General features: G+C 42.9%; 1 protein-coding gene across 50 annotated transcripts in view; it reads left to right on the top strand.

Annotated features, from left to right (window-relative positions):
* Positions 1 to 25,849, top strand: part of CAMK2B (calcium/calmodulin dependent protein kinase II beta) — a 925,878-nt gene that overhangs the window by 191,884 nt on the left and 708,145 nt on the right. For all 50 annotated transcript variants that reach the window (XM_085635972.1, XM_085635963.1, XM_085635953.1 and 47 more), the window contains exon 3: positions 24,497 to 24,556. In XM_085635972.1, the coding sequence (XP_085492098.1) occupies positions 24,497 to 24,556 (60 nt within the window). The remainder of the gene's footprint in view (positions 1 to 24,496; positions 24,557 to 25,849) is intronic.

Here is a 25,849-nt window from a genome sequence, read left to right as displayed (position 1 = left end):
GTTGAGCTCCTTATGAATGGTTGTTTACAGGACTAACACTGTGTCAACCTGATAGTTGATGAGTTGTGCTCAGTGTGTTGGAGACTAGTTTGGTTTTGCACAAATGTTTGCTATAGGGCAAAGGTTCTGTGCATTAGATACTAAGTATTGTAAGCAGCAGTTAGTATTTTGAGGGCATTGTCTCAGCATGACAATTTATGCATAGAGTAGACCATGGTGTGCTCCATATAGTTACCCATGTAAATCTGCTTAATTAGACACTGAAGGTGATCCATCTATAAACTTTCAGCAGACTATGAAGGCTATAGCTAGTATGGCCTTTTGCATCTTCAGGTCTTGGATGTTTACATTGGATAGGTTCTCTTTAGAGAGGTTTTCCATAGAGTGAACACTATTCTTAGTAGATTATTTTTAATACTCTGTGGTGTATTTCTCATGAGAGTTTGGCCGTCTGCAAATAGTGTGGTACAGTGGGAACGTCTCTGCGTTGCGTGAGCACTGTTTTCAATACCCACTTTTCTACTCCTGTCAGCTTCATATCTCATGAGAGGTTTGCTAACTGTGAAGGGTTTGATATAGGCTAAAAGCTATTCGTAGTGGGGCATTAGTTATATAGCTTAAGTTTCTTGAGGTGGCTGGTATTCTCTGAACAGCAGGATACTGATTGAACACCGTATGCAGTAGGGGTTATCCATCTATGTTTGATTTTCAACATGAGCTCGTCTACACATCAAGTATGATATAGGGTCACTGTTGCACATAACAGCTCATTTCACCTAAGGGTGTTGTATATGTGTGATGGCGTTAATGGTACTTCATATTATTCTGAGCTATTTTGTACTTACTTTCATACCTCTAATTCCATACTCCTTTGTAGAGTAACGTGTACAAAAGTAGCATGGATGATGTCAATGGTGAAGTCATAAATGATGTCCTAGAACATGTCATGAGTAATGTAATATGTGAGGTCATAAGCAGGACATGGCAGGGGCGCAAGTTAGGTCATTTGAGTTTTTATCAGTGATGTAATCAATGATGTCATTGAACATATCATGAGTAATGCAGATTGTGAGGTACATAAGCAAAGTATGGAGGGCGCACAAGTTCTAGTTAGCTCATTACTAGTACATATGGGGCCATATGTAGATAAGTTCTATTTATCGATTCATAAATACCGAATTTTACCGATTCGGTATTTATGAATCGGTAAATAGAATGTAGGTAAACATTCGGTAATTATTACCGAATCGGTAATATTCGGTATTTATGAATTGGTATTTACCGATTCGGTAATAATGCATCCCTTCCAATTCATTCCTATGGGCCTGGAGCCCCATAGGAATGAATGGGAAGCCATTCACTATTACCGATTCGGTAAATACTGATTCGGTAATAGGGGGAGCATATTCATGGGTGGCAGGGTGTCACATTGACACCCTGTTGCACCCCTGAATTGTGCATGTGTGCACATGTGGCGCACATGCATGCCCTAAGGGCATGTATGTCTGCCACATGGCACTTTTCAAACTGCACAAAATTGCTTTTTAAAAGGTATTCGTTATTTACCATCAACTTGTAGTTGGTGGTAAATAACGAATCCAGACACCACAAATGCACTCACTTGAGTGCCCCCTACATAGGATTTCAGGATTCGGTATTTTACCGATTTCTTAAGATTCCGATTCGGTAAATTACCGAATCCTGAAATCCTGCCACCTACATCTCAATTGCCTAAATACCGGTCGGTAACGGGATATTTACCGATTTTCGGCCGTTACCGACCGGTATTTAGGTACCTACATATGGCCCTTAGTGTTTTTTTGTTTAGCATGTTATGTTTTAACTGACATTTTCACCCAACTATAACGTCACTTTCACATTTGTTTTTTATTTCTGAGTTTTTTTTAAATGTAAAGTAAGATTATTGACAAACCTAACAATAATGCCTCTTCAACCTTTCTTTCTGTGGATTTTAGAGGTTTATTATAATGTAAAGTAAGACCTTATTACCATACGCAAATGCTTGTGTGCTGCCACTCCCCTGTTGTGCACGGCCTGCACCCTTGTCCCATGGGTGCCCAACCACCAGCTGCAGAACCACCCACTGCGCACAACCTCTGGCTCTTGGTTGGCTGCAGGCCCAAGGCCCTTGGCCACACCTTGCACACACCCCGTTGTGGCCTATGGTGGTGTGCAGAGTGAGGTTGGGTGCTGCGCTTTAACTGAGCCAGGGTCTGCACCTGCAGATGGTCAACTCTCATGGTCACCTACTCCAAGTTTTTTTTTTTTTTTTAAAGTTCATTTTCCAGTCCTTCCCTTAGCATAGCAGCGACCCCCTTTATTTTCACTTCAATTTGGGCCCATAAGAGCCACAGCTTCCGGGCACCCCTCATATGGTATTTTTTTTAACATATTTTCAGGACATGGGGACCAATTCCCCATGACCTATAAAGGCAGCTGCAACATATCTTCTGATGTTGCAGCCCACCAATCAAACCCTTCCTCCCTCGGATCGAGTGAAATGACTGATGGGAGAAAGGCCCTACTCTTCCAATCACATTACTTTATTTTTTTAATTTTCTGTCCCGGGGGACTCCTGAGCGACCTGCTGCCAATATATCTCTATTTGTTCAACCTTAAGTTCTCCAAAACTACTGAACAGATTCTCACCAATTCATAAAATGCATGCTTTCTAGGTGAAGATCTAGCTTTCTGCCAAATTTTATGTAATTCTGTTCAGCAGTTTTTTCTAATTTGGTTCTAATTTTCTCTATAGACATTGTATGGTAAAGTTGCCTTTTGGGACCTCCTTTTTTTTCTAGACTTCCACTTGAGGGCTCATCCCAAAACGTTCCAAGAAGGAGCAGAGGAGGATGAACTATGTTTTTTTACGATTTTGTGAAGATTTGTTAAACGGCTCCAAAGTTTTTAGCAAAACAAAATGTTCTTCATATGGAAAGTTGACCTAACTATAACTACACAGTAGTGCTTAAAACATGTTTTCTGAAGAGGACATGGATTTGGTTGTGGCTCTTGATTTTAAGATTACAAAATTATATTGTGATGTTTGGAAATAGAATGATTGTATTTCAAAATATATTGATCACTTATATGTGAGCGATAATTCATGATGTGTTTAGTAAAAATATTGAAAACTAGTTGCTAATGCCCTGTCTTTGGTATAATGGACACCTGCTATATGACTCACAGATACATTTCATTATCCATGCTGTAAAGTATTCACGCCATTATCACAACTCTCAAGCGACGCCGTAACTTTAAGATTGGTGTAACCAGTCATCTGTTCAACCTGTAAGGTAAATAACCTGGGCATTTGCACTGTTTTAAAATTGAAATAACTATAGCTGTGCTGCCTGAAGCCCGAGGTTGGGAGATCTGCGTTAGCTTTAATTGTCTCAACCTGTCCGATTTCATTCATAACATGACTGATATTGAACTTGGAGGTGGCAGTAGGAGAGTAGAAAAGTGGGACGTTGAAGTAAGAAAGGTGCAGGGATGTGGAATTCCTATAGCCCGACGCCCAGGACATATTGTTTGGGGTCAAGGGCAACAAGTTTTAATGTCTATTTTGTCCTTGGGACAAGTAGGCCCAACCTCCTACAGCACAAACCCTTTAGCTGCCAGTTTACAATACCACATTATGGATCAAGGAAGAGCATTCTCTAAAGTTAAGGTAATGTGTGTCCATGTGTTAACTCTGTTCAAACTTGTATTTATGGTTCATTAATGCAAAGCCTTTATTATTAGGGTGAGCACTAAAAGTAAATGTTGTCAGCTCTGCCTGCACTACTGACGTTGGTTCCAGTATAAACGTGTACACACGTTTTCAAAGTTTAGTAATATGAGGCTATGTATAATGCTCCCAGAATGCTCTGATTATATGCAAATATTTGCAGAAGCTTGAAAGCAACCGTGATGATTCTTTGCTTTCAAAATAAACTGTTCACATAAAAATGCAAGCAGGAAAAAAATATTTTGCTAAACTAGTGTAAGATTTTAGGTACCATATCTTTGCAGCATCATTTAGTCACATGTTGATGTATGCTTGTATTTCCCAAAAATATTCATAATGGAAAATCAGTGTAACCAGTTAAAATACGATTGTGGGAAACAAAAATAAACAAGCATTGGCAAAGCCAGTGGGTCTGAAATTGGTGGTCAGGCTTTTGGTTTTGTCAATACGTGATTTGTTTAGGCATTGTTTTTTGTAAAACCTGTTCTGTGTGGGAGCTGCAGGGCCCTCGCCATTCTAACAAGCATTGGCAAAAGCAAAAAAACTGTTTTGGTCTCAAAAAGCACACATTGCCACACCACTTCCAGGCACTGAACAAAACTACTTTGTGTGCCAATATGCTGCTTGTAAAAGAGCAGAATACTGTCACTCACAGTGAAGCCAGCTGATAGACCGAGAGAAGGAGAGACAGAGATAGAGACATAATTTTACTAAACACAAAAGGTCATGGTTAACCCCAGGCCTAATTAGAGTCCCAATTATTAAGGAAAGTCTCAAAAGTGCATCCATGGTATACATCCATGCATTGAGTCCATATATACAGTCTCCATGAATTCACAAGAATTTACAGAAGTAGGCCAAGAAATAGTACTGTAATATTTGTGAACTGCATTTTAGCATGAGCAAATAGGCTTGTGTAGATTTGCTCATGTGAAAATCTGAATGTTTCAAGTTCACTTTTCCTCCTACCACTTTTTTCCCAACCCTGAAGAAGTTTTACGTCTGCCACTGCCAAGAATAAATTTCCAACCTTTTTCAGTATGGGAAAAGATTAAAAAAGAGTTGGTGAAAACCCTTAAAACATGCAAATTAGTAGGTTTGCACAGACTCAAAAGGGCATTCCAACCCTTGAACCATTGCTTACCACTACCTTCAGCTCCAGTATGTAGACCTGCAGAAACGTAGCAACATAAGGGAATTGCTAGTATTCAAACCCTACTATGGTACAAGCCCTGGAATAATTAGATAGGCTTTATCAGAACTCTTGCTTAATGAGATTGCTGCCGTAATTTGTCGCCACATTACATGGCACAAAAGGGACGAGTGGATTTTGTTACAGGACAAATAGATTTATGAAGCAACCTGCCCCGTGGACAAGTAGATATTTTATTAAATTCCGCACCCCTGAAGGTGATGTATACGTTTGGCAAAATGTTCATCTGCTTCTAACCCTTATAGTGAAATTGTGCTGAAAAATGCCCTGCTTTGTGCCGTATTATTTTTACTGTTTCCTTTGCTAAAATGAACCCACAAAGCAGTCGGGGAAGTCAGACTTCTGTGACCAAGCAGAACTGTAGTGCAGTGCCACTTTTTTTGTGTCTTTTACTTTTGAAACTGAAGCTTTTTAGCCAATTTAAAAGTGAACTCTGGTGTAAAATGAATCTTTTGGCAACATCATATGAAAGATTTCTCCGTTTCGACCCTCCTTTCGCGTACCTGGTGTGAATATTTGCTCTTCTGTTCTTCAGTTCAGGCCTGCCGGTCCTGTCTGCATCGTTTCCTTTACGGTCTGCTGTCTTTGGGGCCTCGCGCCCACGGTGCTCGCCCTCCAGTCCGAGCTCAGACGCCGGGTAACCTCAGAGTGGTGAACCCACGTGGGCGTCTCGGGCACCAAGGCTCGTCTTGTGCCCTGGGAACGGTTCGAGTTTATTTTGGGATTCTGCGCTTTGCCAATCACGTGCAACGGCCAGGTCGGTGGTTAGTGCTCTGTGCGATAAGCGCGGTATCACCTCCACGGCCCATTAGTGGCGGCTCCTGCTCATGACACCATATTGTACTGATATGGAGCTTGAAACTTTTCTCCCAGAATGAGCGTGTGGCATGCCGGATAGCAAGCATTGGCAGAGCCAGTCGGTCAGGATTTGGCTGTAAATCGTTTGGCTCGGTCAGTGCTTCTCTTATTTTGCCCCTCTAGTCTGTCGCATTCCAATCCAAAAAATCTGCCCCACTCTGGACCAAAACAACCTGTCCCACTGCAATCCAAAACAATGTGCCCCACTCCAATCTTCCACACTCCAATCTACCCCACTCCAGAGCATCCCACTCCAGACCAAAACAATATGCCCCCCACTCCAGACCAAAGCAATATGCCCCCCACTCCAGTCCAAAACAATCTGCCCTATTTCAATCTGCCCCACTTAAATCTAAAACCGTCTGCCCCACTCCAGTCAGCCCAACTCTAGTCTCCCCCACTCCAGTTCAAAATAATCTGCCTACTCTAATCCACCTCACTCCAATTCAAAACAATCTGCTCCACTCCAGTCTGCCCCAATCCAATACAATCTGCCCCAATCCAATCCTCCCCACACCAGTCCCCAATAATCGGTCTACTTCAATCCACCCCACTCCAGTCTACCCGGCTCCAATTCAAAACAATCTGTCCCACTCCAATGTGCCCCACTCCAGTCTGCTCCACTCTAATTCACTACACTCCAATCCAAAACAGACTGCCCCACTTTAATCCACCCCACGCAAATCTACCCGAATTGAATCCAATGCACATCGCTCCCTCCCCAAATCACCCCACTCCAATTCAAAACAATCTGCCCCACTCCTGTATGACCCAAAACCAATCTGCCCAACTCATTCCAAAACAATCTGCCCCTTTACAATTGAAAACACTACCTCAATCCCCTCCACTCTACGCAGTCCACTCGACGACACTGCACTCTGACTCTCTTCGCTACTGAACTCTACACCACCAAATCCAGTCTACGACACTCTAATCCCACCACTCCTCTCTAGTACACTTCACGCCACTTACTTTTAGCCATGTTGAACAGCAGCCACACTGGTGTACAACATGGCAAAAACACATTGTCAAAGCCAATAGCTCTTGTATAGGAGTAGTATTGGCTCTGCCAAAGCTTGTTTTAATATATTGTTGTGGGAGTTTCCGACCCATGCCAATATAACAAAACAATGCGAAAAGGAAAAAATATTTTTGGGCCTCAAAAGAGCACACTGCCATAGTGGTGCTTGCACTGAATGGAACTTCTTAATGTGCAGATGTGCTCCTTGTGAAAGAGCAGAATCCTATCCCTCACTGTAAAGTTAGCCAATGGCTGCAGTTGGGTGACCACAGTCCCTTGCTGTATGCTGTGGGGGTGGGGATGTAAATGACACAACAGACTAATGTACGAAGCGGGCTGGCTAAAAGCGCCTTTAAGTACATTAAATGTATATAATTTTACTAAAATCAGGAGGTCTTGGCTAACACCAGCAGCTAAAAATGTGTCTGCTGATACCATTGCTGGGGTAACTGTACTCGCATGCATTTTGTAATCAAGCCAGGCATGTGCTTCCTTTTCCCACATGAAGAGCTACACAGACCCTGATCTCCAGGTTTTTTTTTTTTTACTTCATGGCCACATGCAAAAACACTGAAGACGAATCACTCGAATCATTAAATGTGCGATCAGCCCTGGAGATCAGTGCCACTCTTCTGTTATCAATTACTTCTCCTTTACTTGGGCTCCTGTTGTTGCTCATTTTCTTAACCAGCACATATGTCTGTTTTATTAAAAACGGGTTGAGAATCTTGCTCATTAACAAGGCAGCTCTCGGCTTCCACCAATACAAAAATCCTTACCTACTAACAAATTTAATTTTTTCACCAAATATTGGAAAGCATGCCCACCTACAGAGCTTTTAGTGGCATGTGATGAACTAGACAGCTGACGGAGTACATGTCTGCCCATTGGAGGCACTAACACTACATAAGTACACATGCAGAGTAGTCTCAACACCCACATTGTGAAGATGACTCGGCCTTTCATCCGTTCTCAACCCACAACAAAGGCAATTTTTGACTCCTGGAACCAGATTTCAGTATTGCCATTCAGTTCTAGGTCCTTTCTCTCCTAGATGGTGGTAATACCATATGCAATGGCATCTCAGATCTCCACTGTATGCCTCTGAAGATTGTCCCCACACAGCAACACATCCATCAAGGGACTGAGAAAGTGTAACCCGATCACACCTAAACTCAGAAACTATGCTGCTCCTTCCATAAGCTTTAACCTGCATTACGGTCTTCTGCATCATATTCAAGGCTTCCTCCTCCAAAATCAATCTGTACCTATGATCATAACAATTGTATCTAAAAGTGCTTTGCTTTTAAAATATTGGGGGGGAAATAATAAATGGGAATACACATAAAATTACCCAGAAAAATTAATTAATAAATGAATTACATCAACACTTGAAAGTCAGTTTCTAAATAATTATCCATGTATGTACATATGGGACTTTATATAATACAACATTATCTCTTATTTTCCATTTACATGTATACCTTTTATATAGTTATGTATCTATATATTTATTACTTTAGTTCCACTGTAGAAAAAAAAACTTCAACTCTCTCCAGCTCACTACTCCTATACCTATACCAATATATCCTCTACCGCCACTCTGACTCATCCCAAAACTCATTTTACTATGATCTCTGAAATAATACCTTCTAGACTCTTCCCTCCTATGTTCTATTCAATCCAACTAACACTCACTTGTCCACCACTCCATTTAACAACTTGTATTTCCCTATACTAATCCACCACGTGTTCCGGAGTAGCGTGCTACTCGCTGAAAAGCACTTTAACGCCTCATCAGGGTAGTGAGCGCTATATATAAATAAAATGACAATGACATTGCCCTAACCTGGTAGACCAGATCACTACTGGTGAATGCAAATCATGCAGCCTGTTCATCACCACTTTGGAACATAGAAATTCAGAAAGGAAAAAAGAAGATAATTGGTCTTGGTATTGCCCCAATGGTATGAGACTACATTGGGACAAAGATCTGACAATGCTTATCCTTACAGCTCTTCCACTTCAGGACGCAGCTGAAAACGTTCCTTCTCAAAGGACTTCTTATCTGGGAGTATCCACATAAACCTCAAAAGAAGATAATCCTGCGCTAAACAAAATCTTACTTGCTTTCATTGCATAACACACCAGTTTTCTTGTTTCTTTTATAGTGCCTTGTTGCTTTACAGCTAGATTCGTACTGTAAATACACATACATACATACAGCTGAGTTGGTGGGAGTGTCATATGTGGCCTCAGATTGGTTTGCCTACTCCTTTGAAGTTGAAGCAGTCTAAATTGTTTTATGGACCCCCAAATTCCAACTTAAAGCAGCGTGAGCTTTCAGCAAGCCAGCAGTTATGGAATTATCAGTTTATGGCCAACGGTTCAGATGTTCTGTGAATTTTTTTAAATTTAATGTTACTCAAAACGAGGGCTAGTCTGATACCCAAGTTTCCCATAGTCCCTAACACTGTTTGTTTGCAACCAGTAGATCATGATAGCCCCTTAGTCTCCCAGACCCCAGGCCCCAATCGTGAGATTTGACGAGATTGAAAACGGAGGTAGCCAATAATAATGGTCTTTTTCAATAGGATTTAAGAAACATTACCTTTTTATCCACTTTTAATATCAAATGATTGGACTTTAGCTGGGTTTTCCAAAGACATCAAAAACAGGCTTTACTCAGTGGTGCGAACTAAAATAACAGACTCTGATTGTTTCATCAGAGGCCCCTGACTGGAACACCGAGCTGGCGTAAGCCGAAGGCTCCTTCACTGGCCATGGTTATGGGCTCCTGGTTTTAAGGTATTTATTTTAACATTTCTGTCTCTATTTATCGATATTTATTTTTTTACCGTTCCATTGGTATTTATTCATATTTATTTTGTGTTTTGAGAATAAGTGGAGTTGTAAAATGGTACATTTACTGAATTGATAAACATGCACTCCTACATTGATACAAGTCTTGTTTCAGCAAACAAATCAGCCAAACCTACCAACCCTACACCACAGGTAAATATTAACATTATATGCAAATATATGTTAATGTATGCCTATATTTAATGAAATCTCATCCTGTTTTTTAATTTCCCATGCTGTCTACTACGGTGTTGGCCTAGAATTCATGAAGGACACCATGCAGAGTCACTTAAAGGAAGCACCATTTTCTATATTTTTCTACTTCCGAAAATAAATACAAACCGGAAACAGATTGTTTTTTGTTTGTATTTATCTGTAAAAATTAGTAAAGACTGAAAACTGGGAGCCTTAGTTATGATTAATGCAGTAAATGTTGATCCCTACACAAACTGGAGTGCGTGCACAGATCAGAATTCCACATTGTGCAGTAATTACTAGAGGAGGTATTCAGCTCAGGCTGGGGCATTTTCCACATGCGGTATTTACTGCAACCCCACGCTTTTGTCAAGCTCATTTTCCAAGAGTGATGCCCACCAAAGTTGTTGCAGCTCCCTTTCACCTGGTGCAGTCAGGTCACAGGTTGTGGGTGACCATTTCATCCTGCATACGCGACGGGCTCACTAGTTAGCACAAACCATGACCCTCTACATGGACAAACCAGCACGACCAGTTCCACTTTCCAGGATATTGGTCTTTCTGTACAAGTAGTCCAACAATCCAAAACAACATGCAGATTTCAATCCAGGAAGTAGTCGTTCAGATGCCCTAAATAAACACCCCACCTATATGTCAATGTCCGTTGTTTCGTGCTCCCTAAATAATAAAATAGTTGAGCTCTTCTGTTACAGAGCCACTATTTTCTCCAGACAGATTTCACCCACCAAAACCTGGGAAAATGTATTGGATATACTGTGAGGGGAAAAATGTGAGGCATGCAAAATTGGTACAGTTAACGCTGATGCTTTGTGTCGATCAGTTTGTGTCATTCCGGGGCCGCAATCCAGAGAATCCAGTCCGGGTTTCACGCCAGATTGTTAGACGCCAAACGCCAGACCCAGCGCGAGGAGGCGCGAGGAGGCACGAAGAGGCGGCTGCCTGCCGCGCTGACACGCCGATTTCGGCCGATCGCCTCTACGCCTCCTGCACTCAAGACATCCAAGGGACCCGTGGGTCTCGTGAATCCTACGGCTCGAGGAGGACGCCATTCGCAGACTTACAGACTTACAGACTCACAGCCTGCCGTTTGTCGACCATCGCATCTCGCCACCATTTTGCTGTCTTCCGCAGCCCCTGCAGGCTTCCCAAGGCCAGGTGTAGTCAAGGGACATTAAGGCACTAAGGCACACTAAGGAGCCGGTCGACTAGCCCAGGCCCATTACAGAGCCCGGGGCTAAGAGGGGTTTGCACTGCTGCCCGAACCAGCAGTCGAGAGTGCTGAGGTGCTGAGTCGAGGCCCAGCAGAGGTGTAGGGGGTGATCTGGAAAACTGTGCTGCCCAGACTTTCAACCTGCCCACTATTCGGCGCTGAAAGGCACAGCGGTTCTGCAGCCTACCTGTTCCCTGTGCCACGCCAACGTCTATCAGCACCAGAGGACGCCCACGCCAGCGCACTCCTGTATTTCCCTGCCGCTGCCGCAACCAACATCCACGCGGCCGCCGAGCGCAGGGAAACTACAGTTCCCATCAACCTTGCGGGACGAACCCGCTGACGTCATTGTAATCGCGCTTGAAGGCGCATAAATTCAACGGGAGCCCCGGCAGAGCGGGGGTGATCTTGTTTGTAGCGGTTCTGCAGCCTACCTGTTCCCTGTGCCACGCCAACGTCTATCAAGCACCAGAGGACGCCCACGCCAGCGCACTGCTGTATTTCCCTGCCGCTGCCGCAACCAACATCCACGCGGCCGCCGAGCGCAGGGAAACTACAGTTCCCATCAACCTTGCGGGACGAACCCGCTGACGTCATTGTAATCGCGCTTGAAGGCGCATAAATTCAACGGGAGCCCCCGCGACGCGGGATCGCGCGCGGGTCGGCGCCGGGCTAAGCCCGGGCAAAGGGCGGGCCGTCTGAGGCCATCCGAGGTTGGACCAGGTTGGGTTGGGCCAGGGACTCTGCCCGAAATCTCCTCTGCACCACCTACGTACACACGAGCTGTGCGGCTTATAGAGGGTAATTATCACATCTATCTGTATACTGTGCTCTAAGCTTACTGATTATTGTGGCCACTTGTTTGTTCTTACTCATGCCTGGGAAAAAACAAACCCCAGCAAATAACACCTTAGACAACTATTTGATTCAAGTTGTGGCTAAAATTAATAATGACAGGAGATCCTCATTGGGGCTAGATTCATCTAATCAATCCCATATGGCCGAGAAAGAGTATGGGGATTCTCTGGCTCTACACAATAGTAGTGTATCCTGCGTGGCTCATGTCCCTCTACCTGATACTGACCCCATCCTGCCTAGTGGTGTAGTCGCATTTACAGAAGCCAATAGCGATAGTGAAGAGGTATCAGTGATATCTACTAACATCGAGTCCCCATCTTCTACAATCCCGGTACCAGCTCCGAGGGTCACTAGGGGTAAAAGCAAGGTTATTCAGAAAAGAGGGGGTCTAAGATCAGGCAGAAATAAAATTGTAACCCCTTCGAGGAGAACATCAGTAGATGAGGAAGAGGAGGTTGATTTGTTTAGCGAAGCTCACGTTACCCTTTCTAACGCTCAATTTACTAAACTATGGAGTATGATGGATACAAAAATTAAAGGTATAGTCAAACCCCTGGTTAGTAAAATTGACAAACTAACCGCCGAGGTCAATAGACTAGGTGGTTTATTAGACAAAACTCTGGCGAAGGTAGGGAATATAACTGAAGTTGTTGTAGAGCCAGCAACGAGCAAAACAATTCCTGCTGAGAATAGGGGATCTGTCTCCAACCCTGTACCACTGCCTAATGTATCCAGTGGTGCCTTTGCTGATCCACTCCCGGTCGCTTCCACTAATGATTCTAATATGGGAAAAGGGTCTTCCGAGCTTGTAGTCGAAGCCTCTCCATTAGTTCTTGTACTTGCAAATGTACCCCCTCTGGCTTCTGGCGAGGTCGAATCTGTTCCTTCTCTACTAAACAAATCTTTATCATGGCTTACCAACAACATGATAATAACACCATGGGGGAAGCAACAATTAGCTGCTGAACTCGCTAATGCCAGAAGAGTTGAATGGATTGGTAATAACACCAAAAGGTTCAGAGGGGACTGTGTTATTTTAACCTTCACTGACCCTGAGGTTTTGTCAAATATTTTACCTAACATCTTGCCTCCACAGCGAAGGTCAACTTCAATTGTACCACTGACCCTGGACTTCTTTTATTCACGGAAAGGAAGAGGCATGAACCCTAATATACTAAGAACTAAATGGAATGTTGTGACCAACAGGAGTTGTAATGTTGTCAGATCTCGTGATTGGGGTCTACATGTGGAAAATAGGTTTTCTGCTCTGTCAAACCTGAATGCTTGTGATTGACAACCATCCCTCTGTTTATCTGATTCACTCTATATGGTTGAGCTGGGCCAACGAGAAGGTTCCTGTCCTGTGGCTGTTATGCCGGAGGCCATAGCTGGCTTAACATCTGATAATCTACACATAACGGTTCAAATGTTAATGTGATGAGTGTATTTACTCCTAGCCCCAATCCCGTGACGGCACACGATTCTGGAAACTTATTATCTTGGAATGTGGCCGGGCTAGGCTCAAAGCAGGGTTGCGGTGACTGGTCTAATTTCGTTAGTAATTTTGATGTTTGCATTTTTCAGGAAACATGGGCTTGCGACCCTGTTTTCGCTTTGGGGTACCTAAACTTTTGTGTTCCAGCTTCTAAGGGCCCTAAAGGGCGCCCGATGGGGGGTCTTACTATTTGGATTAAACAATCTTTAAAGGCAGTTGCAAAAAACATAGAGACCGGGCAGAAAGATATCCAACTCATTAGGTTCACGAGCGATTTATCCTTATCCATCGATATTTATAACATCTATGTCAGAGGTGGAAATGTAGGAGAATCTGAGGTTCTTCTTGCCCTGTATAATCTCCTCGAGATACACTCAGATGGTAAAAACATAATAATTGCTGGGGATTTAAACCGTACGTTTGAACCTCTTGATACAGGTGAAGCCTATCTAGGTGCAGAGGAAGATAAACAATGGGATATCCCCTCAATAGACACCATCCCAGTAACCCGTTGGACAGAGGATATTTTGGGTTTGAATGCAATGTGTCTTGAACAAGGATTAAGAGCTTTAAATGGGAGGACAAAGTCAGACAGGGTACCAGCTATGACTTTTGATAACGGGAGAAGCAAAAGTCGCATTAACTATATTATCTGTAGCTTTTCTCTTTGGCCTACTGTTAGAGACATGGTCGTGACAGAAATGCCAGAGAGTGACCACAATCCGTTATGTGTCACTCACAAATGGTGGCTGTCTGAATCTAACGCCTCTAGTTCTCTTGATGATCGCCTACCCCCGCTTATTGTACCAACGAATGATATGCGCAGGTTAAGATGGACGAGTGTTAGGACAGACCAGCAAGCTATCGATAACATAGGAGCAGCGACCGATAAGGCCATTATGGCCCTAGATGGCGAAGCAGGGATCACCACAAGCAAAGTTAACATCATTGAAGTTCATGAGTCCCTTTTCCGAGAAATTAAACATTATTTCTTGAAACCAGTAAACCCTAAGGTGACTCGAGTCCACAGAGTGGCCAAATGGTATAATCATGCTTGTAAGGTGGCACAAACTTCTCTAGGAGCTGCAATTAAGTGCAAAAACCTGGGGGCTATTCGCTCTGCAAGAAAGTCATATAAAACTTGCATTGCTAAGGCGAAAAAAGATTGGGATGAAGCCCACTGGGAAAAACTGAAGTGTGCTAGTGATCGAAAAGATTCCAGACTATTTTGGCATATTGTCAAATGGGGGCAAGAAAGGCCTGAAGAGGCTTGCAATAATTATGTCCCACAGGAAGCCTGGGTAAACTTTTTTAGTGATCAATATGCTAATAGGGTTCAGATTGTAAATAACATTAGCCCTATCTATATAACTCCTGAGGACAATGTCTTTACGAAGGCCGAAATTCTGTCGGCCCTCAAAACTGTACACAGAGGACGCGCTCCTGGCATTGATGGCGTCCCAGCTGACGTTTTCTTAAACGACACAGATAGGTGGTGTAAATACATTCACTTACTAATTAACCACATTGCGAGGGGAGCAGCTATTCCGGCTTCATGGCGGGGTGCTGTTATCATCCCTGTGTACAAAAAGGGTGATCGTTCCCAGCCTTGTAATTACCGCCCGATCAGCCTGATTGATACAGTGCAAAAAATCGTTGGGCGAGTGATTGTTAATCGACTACTCGATTGGGCGGAAGATTTTAACATTCTATCTCCATTTCAGGCTGGGTTTCGTAAGGCCACTAGTACCGTGGATCAAGTTTTTCGGTTCCAGCTGATCCAGTGGAGGACTGTGGTGCTAGGTGGGGGCAGTCTTTATGCGGCATTTGTCGACTTGAGGGCTGCCTTCGATCTGGTTCCTAGGACGAAACTGTGGGAAGTACTTGCGGCCTTGGGGGTCCCAGGAGTCCTGTTGACAATGATCATGAGATTACACGAAGGCACCTATGCTAAAATTCAATGGGGGGGATACGGAAAAGACACTGCCGATTTTCCTGTTGAGCGTGGGGTTCGGCAGGGGTGCTCAATGGCACCTACCTTGTTCACCCTTTTTATTAATGGCATAGTCTCCTGTATTCAATCACAGGCAGTTGATGCTCCTTCTCTTGCAGGTGTAAAAGTTCCGATTTTAATGTTTGCCGATGACACGTTAATCTTCTCTAAAACTCCAAGTGGATTGCAAAAAGCATTGGATATTTTTGACAAGTTTTGTGGGGATCATGGTCTGGAGGTGAATGCATCCAAAACAAAACTCATGGTTTTTAATCCATATCGTAATTTTAAATCTAATATTACCATGAGTGGACGAACTCTCGAGGTCGTATCATCTTTCACATACCTGGGAATCCTTATTTCTAACGATAATAGGTGGAACCAGCATTTAACCATTGCAACTCTGAGGCACAAGCAACTGGCCGGAACTATCTTAAAGGAGCACAGGAAATCATTAACTAAACCGATTAAACCACCCCTGATCATATATGAGGCAAAAGCAATTGGGTCGGCATTATATGGGGCTGAGCTATGGGGGCACGATAACCTACAGGAGTTGCAAACCTCAGAGAATAAATTCCTTAGGAAACTAACGGGTACACCCCAAAGTAGTCCGTTATTACCCCTGAGATATGAGCTTGGAAGGAAGAAAATCTCAGAAATGGCCAAATTACGACCAATTTTATATTGGCGTAGGTTATGGACTACACCTGAGCTTATTCATTATGCATCCGGGTTCATTGACGTTGTTAGAGCAGATTGCTTTAACAAAATCAGATGGTTCAAATCATTAAAATCAATATTATTTGAACTTGGACTGAATGCACTATGGTCCGACCCAGCAGGGGCATCATTCCCGACCAAGGCAACCCTAAAAAATATTTTTGGGGATAATGTCGATAACAAAAGCCTCCTCAGTATCAATTGTGGTGTCATGACTGCTAGTTTTCTCGAGGTCAAATTGTACCCCATGTATGAACTGTATTGGGATTATATATCCAAACCTTTGGATAGGAAATTGCTTTTTCAATTAAGGGCAGGCTCTCTTCCTCTTGGTTACCTAACATCTAAATGGAGGGAAGGTGGCCCTGCTACATGCCCAGCTTGTGGGGAAGGTAATGAAACACTTGGTCACTTTTTGTTTTCCTGTAAACCATACTCTACTCCAAGGCGTGTATGGCTGGCACCTATGAGTAGGAATTTGGGTACCAGGAGTAGTATGGTGGCTTTGCGCATAGTAAGATCAACTACTTTAACCTGGATTATAATCGCCACCGCCAAGTACTTGGGGTGGGCTTGGACAATCAGGCAGAGATTGCTAGTCCGGTGATTACTCTCTGCCTGGTTGAACAGAGACTGCTAGAGTATTATCTATTCTCTGTGTGATGTATCTTTTCGTGTCATCGGGACAAAACAATTTTAAATGCTCTTTTTTAGAATAATGATTTTATGAAATTATATTTAAATGTACTAATCGTATTAATGAACTTTACACCTGCGAAATGTAAGTTTAAGAGGCTCTGTCACTAGCACAAAGAATATATAAATTGTATATAATTGCAGTACCTTTAACTATGAATTTCATTATTGTGATGAATCTTAACTCCTCTTTGTAAATAACTTTTATTCTTTTTTTATGAACTGTGCGTTTGTCAAAATGACATTTCAGATTTAATTGTTTTTTATTATATGTTTGTTTGTCTGCTTTTATGAGTAAATCTCGAATAAAGCACTTTTTGAATTGAATTGAATTGCTGATCCCACGTATCATTCCGAGTTTTTCTGTTACAGTCGTAATAGTAGGATTTTGTTTAGTCTGTTTCAATGTTCCCGCGTTATTATAGAATTAGTGTTGTATTCATCCTAGTCAAAGCTTTTTCACTCATCGGGGATATTTAATTTATTTGCCTATCTCGAAAGCATTTGGTCAATTTAAATAGCATTAATTGAAAAACTCGAATCTCTCTCCATTCTCTTTTATTACCATTCTGAAATGTTCGTATTTTCTTTCTCGATGCGTAGAACTTGCAACCTATCTAAGAATGCTTGTTAGCGCATTATCATAAACCATTATTTGTTTTACTCTAGCCTACCACTGGTATGGGTTGGATGTTGCTGTGGTTCTCCATTTTTTCTTGACAGTTGATAATCATTAATCTAAATAGATCTATAATCTGCCCTATAATTGGCAATTCTTTTTGAGTGTTAGAAATCCCCAGGCAACGAAGCCTAGAAAAAGCGGAATTTACAGGGCTAGTTGTATTTAGGAAATGCGGTATAGCTCGTATTCAGGTCATAAATCCCCTTTAAAGGTTTCAGCACAACAGTATTGATTCATTGTAGCCTACCTGCTTTCCTTTTGTTTGCTTAGGTGTTTCACATAGTACTTATGTGGCCCCGGCTGCTCCATAGCAGCCAGAGCTGGTCTTTCCTAAGATAGCGGAAAGAAAGTTGGCGCCCTTGCTGATGCTAGTGAATTAAATGGGGCAGCAAGGCAGGCCTTTTGTGTTCACTAGTCGGTACCTAGATGAGCAGGGACTGGCCCCTGAACACAAACATCCCCGGACCTACCCCCAGCACACCTAAATCACGATAGCTTAGCTGCCTCACGCAGATGATGGTTTTATGGATGTGTGTCAGCAGGGGTCCGAGGATAAGGGAGGGCAAGGAAGGGGGCCACAGATGTTAAAAACATTGCCCGCCATATGATACCGAGGGACTAAAACCACTTTAAACTGGCAAATCGGACAGGATTTAGGGGAGAGGATATAACCTTAAGTCTAGAGCGGTCAACCTCGAAGCTGGGTTTGAGTCTCAGCAACGACGCTTAACTGTGATTGTGCGCAAATCACTTAATCTCGTGCCTAACAAAATTAAATGTGTCCATCTGTAACGAAACTGGTGCACATGTAAAGCGCTCCGATACCCGATTTCTCGGATCTGGTTTGCGCTATATAAAACTCTAAAAAAAATAAAAAATAAAAAAAAAACAGAAAGGGACAAGGCTGGAACAATATGAGAAGGGCCCAGCTGTTGGCATAAGCATAACCTTAATGCACACAGCTCCATGTGCCCCTCAAAATACTGGCGCCGTGGGCCCAGCTCGCCCATGCTAAACGCCGACATTACACAGCACTGTCAGCACGTGAAAATACCAATCCAAAGAGTCCACAGTGGTAGAGAGAAGAGTGAGTTTATGTGTCAAGCCTGTGGTAATTCACTTTGACTGGGTGACTTTGAAGACCCCCCCCCCCCCTTCCCCCCCCCCCCCCCCCCCCACACACACACACACACACACACACACACTCCACTCAAAGGCAGTGGACGGCTGTGAAGTTTCAGCGTTGTCTTGGCCAGGAGTCTGGGAAGGGCACCCGGACAACGAGTGTCACTGACCTGCATGCATCTACTCCCGCTTCAACCCACGCACTACTACTAGGTGTGCCGCTGACTTGCACCCCCTCGTTGGCGTCATTGCCTGCAGTAGCCCCTCATAACCTGCAGCCCCACCTATGTGGGTCACTGAACTACAGCCCTAGGCCAGATTTCGTGTGGACCGCTTTGGTGTGCTCTTCCCTCACCCCTTTCGGGGTCATTGGCCTGTACCCACACTCGGTGCCCAGTATTTCCATTTGCGAGTGCCCCTGCACGCTTTTCTCCTATGCAGTCCGACCACAAATCCTCCATTAATGGGCTTGGCCTGCATTTTAACAACGCTCTTCAGATCCAGCAGTACTCTCTGCTGCTCAGGCTGGCCCGTCCTCCCCTTCTGCAGACACCACGGAGTGGCAGCAGGCTATCTCCGCCCTCTTTTCTTCTCCAGCCCCGGCCCGCAGGACATCGCGGCAGGGAGACTGAGCCTGAAGTGTCAATCATCGCTGACAGCGAGGCGGGGCCGGTCCGGCCGGGCTCTGCTGGGGAGCGGCATCAGCAGAGATGAGTCGGCGCCACAGGGAGCGCGAGATGTGGAGCTACTGCGGGGAGCGGGCGCCCAGCAGCAGCGCGGCTCTTGCATATTGATGAGCAGAGCCGTTGCTAGGCAGCCGCCCCCTGCAGGAGAATTTAGTGCGAGATGTACATGTTGACTTTCGTCTTCTTATGTGGCCTCTAACCACAGAGTACTCTACTGGCTGTAATATATAGCTCCGGTATTCGCGCAACAATGAAAGAAGGTGCGGTCTGGCGTTATGAACTGACACGTCCCCACTCTAAACACGAAGACCTCGTACAAAGGAGCACATTTCCAGGCGCAAATGGCCTGCTTTTACGTTGCCATCCTTCGCAATCAGAAGTTCTGGCCAATTGACTTAGTATCATTATACGTCTTTTATTTAATCTTAACGAATGAAGTCACATTCTTTAAAAATCTCTGGAATAACTGTACTAAAACCTCACTGAAAACTTTTTGGCGCATGTCAGACAATGGTTATTGTTTACATAAGCCTTACCGTTTCACGTCTGTCTGGACTGAACTATTGCCGGCCCTATTCCTCGATAGCATCTGAAAGGGAATTTGGGCTGAGGCCTCCTTATCTGTGAAACTGGCCTGGCAACAACTCGCTACTGTCCTAGGGACATTTAGAGGCACTAAGTCGGGTCACGAATTTTAGAGTTTTTTTTCCATTAAAAAAACAGTTCTCTGCTCAGGTCAAACATTTCTTGAGCAAATTGTAATAAAAATGCGTATTGAATGACAAGAGTCACTTGGATAGCAGCAGTGACAGGTGATAATGCTTGCATTAATCTGAACAGCTGGCAATTACACTCGAACCATTAAATGCCGTTTTTAGCTCTTCGGTCCCATTACAGACCATCATTCATGTACAGAACAGTCGCGATGGACTTCAAAAGGCAGAGGCCATGTCCAACTGCCTAGCCAAGTTCACTCAAGTTTCAGAATAATTCACGATTTTCTATTCTTCACCTTTTTTGCTATCGAACTTCAGGAGACTGCAAAATCAGATTCCTTCCTTCATCTAAGCATGCACTATTAAGTTAAATAGATTTGTATCATATCTGGGCGAGGCCAAAGACTAAGCTTGTATTGGGATGTAGAAATAATTATTTACAGCACTGCAAAACTGTGGAAGCCAGCGCCATAGAGCAACCTAGATATGTTTTCAACCATTCACATATTAATAAAATTGGGTTAGGAAGAGAGAGACCCCCTCACTCCTTGCCATTAAAGACAGTTTTCAGTCCTGGGCTTGTGTGTCAGCCTAATGCTTTGTTGGATTTACTCTTTTAGACTCTTTGCTTCCTTTGAACTAATTATACTGACAGAGCTGATAGCAGCGATTTGAAGGCCAAATCATCAGAACTGGAAGCAGTTGCTGTGATGGAATGAGGTGAGGATTTTAAGTCCAGAGGCTAGGCTGCAACCAAGAGTGAAAGAGCTGTAGAGAAGTATGTAGGAATGTTGTCTGGAAGAGAATAGGCAGCAGTCTACGTTGGGATTGTTCAGTGTTGTTTTTGGAGGGCTGTTCTGTACAAGGTTTCTGTGATTTCTGTGCAAGAATTCTGTGATATTCACGTAAGAATGTATATCCAACAAATCGTAAGACTTTTACAGAGTCAGTGGGTATTCTAAAAATCTGACATGGATCCAGACCTCCTCAACCTACTTTTGAGTCTGACTCTGGGAACATTACTCATGCGGGAGCCATTAGGAATGCAGTCTGACTTTGGGGAGCCGTAGGTAATGGAACTGTAGCTGTAGGGCAGCTATAGTGCTGGCTGTGGTGGCACAGTTGGAATAGTGTTTGAGCAGCAGCTGTGAAGGAATTGTAGTGAGGAGCATAGATAAGCTATTTGCAGTGAAGCTCTCTGGGCCAGAGCTGGATATTTCATATTCTAATACCATGCAGATTGCCTTTGCCTACCTCTTCTGCAGAAAACCATCCCAGATACCTCTGACTGTTAAGGAGCCCATTGGGAATACCATAGTGTACATGGATTTAGACTATCAAACAGGATGCTGCTGAAGTCAGATTTCATGGCAATCAAATATTTTACCTTTTTCCACCAAGGAAATACATTCCAAATTTCTACAGTAACACAACTGCTGTGTTTTCTGTGGGAGACAATCCAGTTCTCCAAGTTATTTGGAGAGGTGGATATCAGACTCAGCACTTGCAAAAAAAAATTTCTTTCTTCTTGCTGTCTTTGGTGAAGGAATGGGACTGTGAATGCAGTCTGTGTTCAGACAATACCATTCACCTATGTCGAAGGTTGCTAAATCCAAGGATATTCCAGAAAATATTGAGAAATTGAAGGTTTAGTGTAGGGTTCAATAGAGGATTTGCTACCTATAGTTGGGACATTAGAAACACTTTAATGCGTTTCCTTTCAGTTCATTCACACAAGTCTTTAGAAGATCGTGTACAGTAGGAAATCATCCCAGATTTTCTTTCTAGAAGATGTAACTTGTCCATGCTACTTCTGGTTCTCAGGCCTCCTCCTGTCACCATGAGTAATTTCCTAGCCCTTCTCATAACTTGACAGTTGCTTATTCAAATGTAACTGATTCCTTCCCCCCCCCTTGTCTCAAAATTTAACATCACGGTTCCTGTAAAGCAAAGTGCAAAAACAAAGGCCCAGGAGGTTCACATCCATGACACATTGCCAAGATAGGCACATAAGGCAGCTTAGGTACAATTAGGCTAAATAAAGCAAATTTACAAAGTCAGTGGTTTTCCCTGAAAATCTGGCATGCATTGCACCCTCTTGCACCTACGTTTGAGCCCACTGCTGTACAGTTAGTTTATGCACATATACCTGTTCAAAAATAATCTAGCCAATGTGTGCTGCCTGAATGATGGAGCTAAGAAGCAATGTTAATCGAAATAGTTCACATATTTTCATGAGTCATAAACACGCATATGAATTCTTATCTATTTAAAATATAAAGTTAATTTGATAGACTCTTATAAAAAATTTCTTACAACTTCTCTTTGAGCTGTTCCAGATTCCTGATCTCTGGGGCTATTTTTTTTTATACAACTTTTTATTTATTTTAGTTGTGAAAAGCAAAGAACATAGCTAGAAATAACGCAATTTCAAGAATACATAAAGCCAGGAAAGACTGACATTACATTAGAAGAAGATATATTTCGTAGAAATCCTTAAGTGGGCTTTTTTGACCCGGTTCTTTCTGCTCTTATGAATAACCCATTTGAGCTTTTGACTCGATTCTCACTTCAAAATTGTAATTCGTTTTAAAGTGCTTAATCTTTTCAAGTACACAAGCACTAATAAGCTTCATAGTTGTTAGAGGGTGCTACAAGTTACAATTAAATGACTAAATTAAAAATAAGTGTTTCAGATTTAAAAATGTATGTTCTCAGTAGTACTTGTCAATTCTTGCAGAAGGTCTTTCTATATTTTAGAATCCTCTAATAAAACGAATCTTACTTTCCCTGCAGATTTTTTAAAAGTATACATAGTTCTGACTATTTTCTTCTTAGACATACGTGCCCTTTTCAGATAATATTACTGAAGCTAGGGTATTTACCATGAAGCTGTATGTGCCAGAGTTACTTTCCTGAATAGAATCTGCTTCTCTTGGAGCAGCCTTCTCATAGTAGGCGTGAGATGGGTTTTCGAGGGCACTTTCCCTATAATTCCTGCTGCTGAATGTTACATTTTCTGCATTCTCTCCTTAAACCCTTTGCATATACTCAGATGGGAAATATTGGAGTCCTCTATCTGCGGAGTAGTCTATGTGGCTGTGGCGTAGTATGACAACTTTTGTTCTTATGGTTTCAAATGTATCTAGAAAAGGCTCCAGTCTTTTAAGTAGTGTTTAATTAAAGTAGTACATTTTTACAAGTATACACATTGATCGTTCCTTAAATACAATATGGTCTAAATAAATCCCTCATTTTTATGTTCGGTAACGGAGAAAGCTTTGCTTCAGCTGTGGCAAACTTTCTATTCTGCGGAGAGGTGTGCTAGGGCTGTCTTGGGTCCCACCAACACATTTTATTTCAGTGCCGCTGTATGCGTTTAGATTTTTCAAATCTTTTTGACTGTGGTAGGAATCCCACACCTCCTGCTTACCACAGGAAAGTCTAATGGCTGCACATAAATACAACTTCATTGCACAGGATAGGTGCACCTGTGAGCAACATCTGGTGCTAACTGCACCTTTAAATAAAGAAAAAACACGAAGAACTGTTTCTGCATGTTCTGCCAAACTTAATGTATATTTCGCGGTAGGATCACGATTACCGGTTGCAGTAACAGTTACCAGAATGTAATACCACCACGAAGAATCCCACTTTCGTTTAATAGGGCCTTCGTGTACAAGACGTACAGCAGTCCCTACAGGAGTGTCCAACATGGGTCCCCGATGGCTGGGTCCGTGAGTTTTCCATGATTACCTCCGTTTATGTAAATGGGTCTGGTTCAGACGAATTGCATGTATATTAGCTATGTGTGCATTGATTTAAAATTTGGCAGGGTTTGGTCCTCCTTGGGCCTATTTTGGACATTTCTGCTTGAAATAACTGACTTCCACATGGAATGAGGGAGTGTTTCTTTCAAGACAGATTACCTCGGACTTTGCTGCATATTGGGGTTAACCAGCATTTTTTCTCTTTCCTCATTTTTTTATTTTGGCAGGCAAGGTACAGCTATCAAATGAAGATGACTATTTACAGCAATCCTTTGTGTCTCTGTGGAAAGAATACCATGTGCACTTAAGTTCAACACGTGATGTAAATCTCCCATAAAATAATATGTAAAGCCTTAACATCCGCAGAGGTTTAAATGACTGTGTACCCTGCCCACGTGATGGCGAGGCTGTGCAGGTTCATGCAGACGCCTCGGCCTTTGTGTGTTGGCACTGGGACCGTTTGTCGCCGGGAGGTCCTTGCACAGAGCAGCGACAGGCAACTGTAGCGGTTTCCTTTGAGGGCTATGAAATAACACTCTTTGTTCCTAGTCTAGAGCTGATTTTACCTTTGAAATCGGCCACGGAATCTGACTGCTTTTCTCTCTATTTCTTCCGCAGACCACCAGAAATTGGAGCGAGAGGCACGAATCTGCCGCCTTCTAAAGCATTCCAACATCGGTGAGTGTGTGTGTTTTGGGTGGGAATTATCCGAAAATCATGACTGGGATTAGATGTGGCATAAAGGGTGTCTGTAGAAAGCAGATATGTACCTATCTACCCTCTGCGGTGGAGAATACAATTCAGATTTATTGAATTATTTATTAACTAATGTTCTATAGGTGGGCATTACCAAAAGGTTTTAGAGTACTTTACACCAGAAATAGAACATTGCAGAATTCTAAATTGCATCACTTGTAAATATTGAGCAACAAGACTTAAACGGGTTTTAAATGAAGAGTATCGGCTCTGCCAGTTAGAAATGTTGAGTGACCAGATTTTAACAGGTACACTTGTAAACGAGGTACAATACAAAATCGAGGTAAGGTTCAGTGCAGACTCTTAGTCTGAGAGGGGCCATAGGCAGAGTGATTAACTGACGTATCTTTCAAATAGAAGGGCTTTGAGTTCAAATTTAAAGACAAACTATAAGGCAGCGATTGTAAGATCGGAGATAGAGTTCCATACCCGGATAGCACTTCCAGGAAATGACTGAGCCATAAATCTTTCAATTTGTGGGTTCTAGGAACAGAGCTTCGGCATTCGTTGACGGTCTGCTCCCTCCAGTTCTCTTTAGTTTAGCAGCCAGGTATCTTGCAGTGGAGCTGGGAAGGGCCTTGTGAGTGATGAAGGCCATCTTGTACAGGACTGTGGCTTTAGTGATAAGACAGAGCTTAATAGTACCGGAAAGATATCGATATTCCTTTTGGCCACAGAGACAAACGTGCTGTTACACGTAAACTGCTTTTACTAGAGCAAGAATTATTTTGTGAAGACCAGTCCGTATAGAATTGCAGTAGTTGAATCTTGTCAACACTAGGGACTGCACTAGCCATTTGAGATTTTATTGAAGAATGAAGGAACAAATTCCCCAGAGCATACACTTTTGAAAGCATGCATTTGTGGCCATGGTGTTGACTCGTTACTCGAGATTTTTGTTGTTGTCAGTGACACCTAGGCTTTTGACGCTCGATTGGGACAGTTTTTTAGTTGACGATGCTGGCTGAATTCAAACAGGAGTGTATTGGCAGTGGTGAATGGGACGAGGATAGGAATAACAATTCTGTTTTAGATGGTTTATAGTGCTGGGCAGTCATTCAGTCCTGAACACCATTTAGAGTATTGGCTAGGTGAGAAATGTAATTTGGAGGGAAACCCTGAGATACAATTGTGTATTATCAGCATATCAATTATAAAGGATCCTGGAGTTAAGCTAGACTCTAAGGGGTTTGATTAATAAGTGATAGAGGATAG

Source organism: Triturus cristatus, chromosome 11 (genome assembly GCF_964204655.1).
Source record: "Triturus cristatus chromosome 11, aTriCri1.1, whole genome shotgun sequence".
NCBI classification, from domain to species: Eukaryota; Metazoa; Chordata; class Amphibia; order Caudata; family Salamandridae; genus Triturus; species Triturus cristatus.
This window is presented reverse-complemented; position numbering and strand designations above follow the sequence as displayed.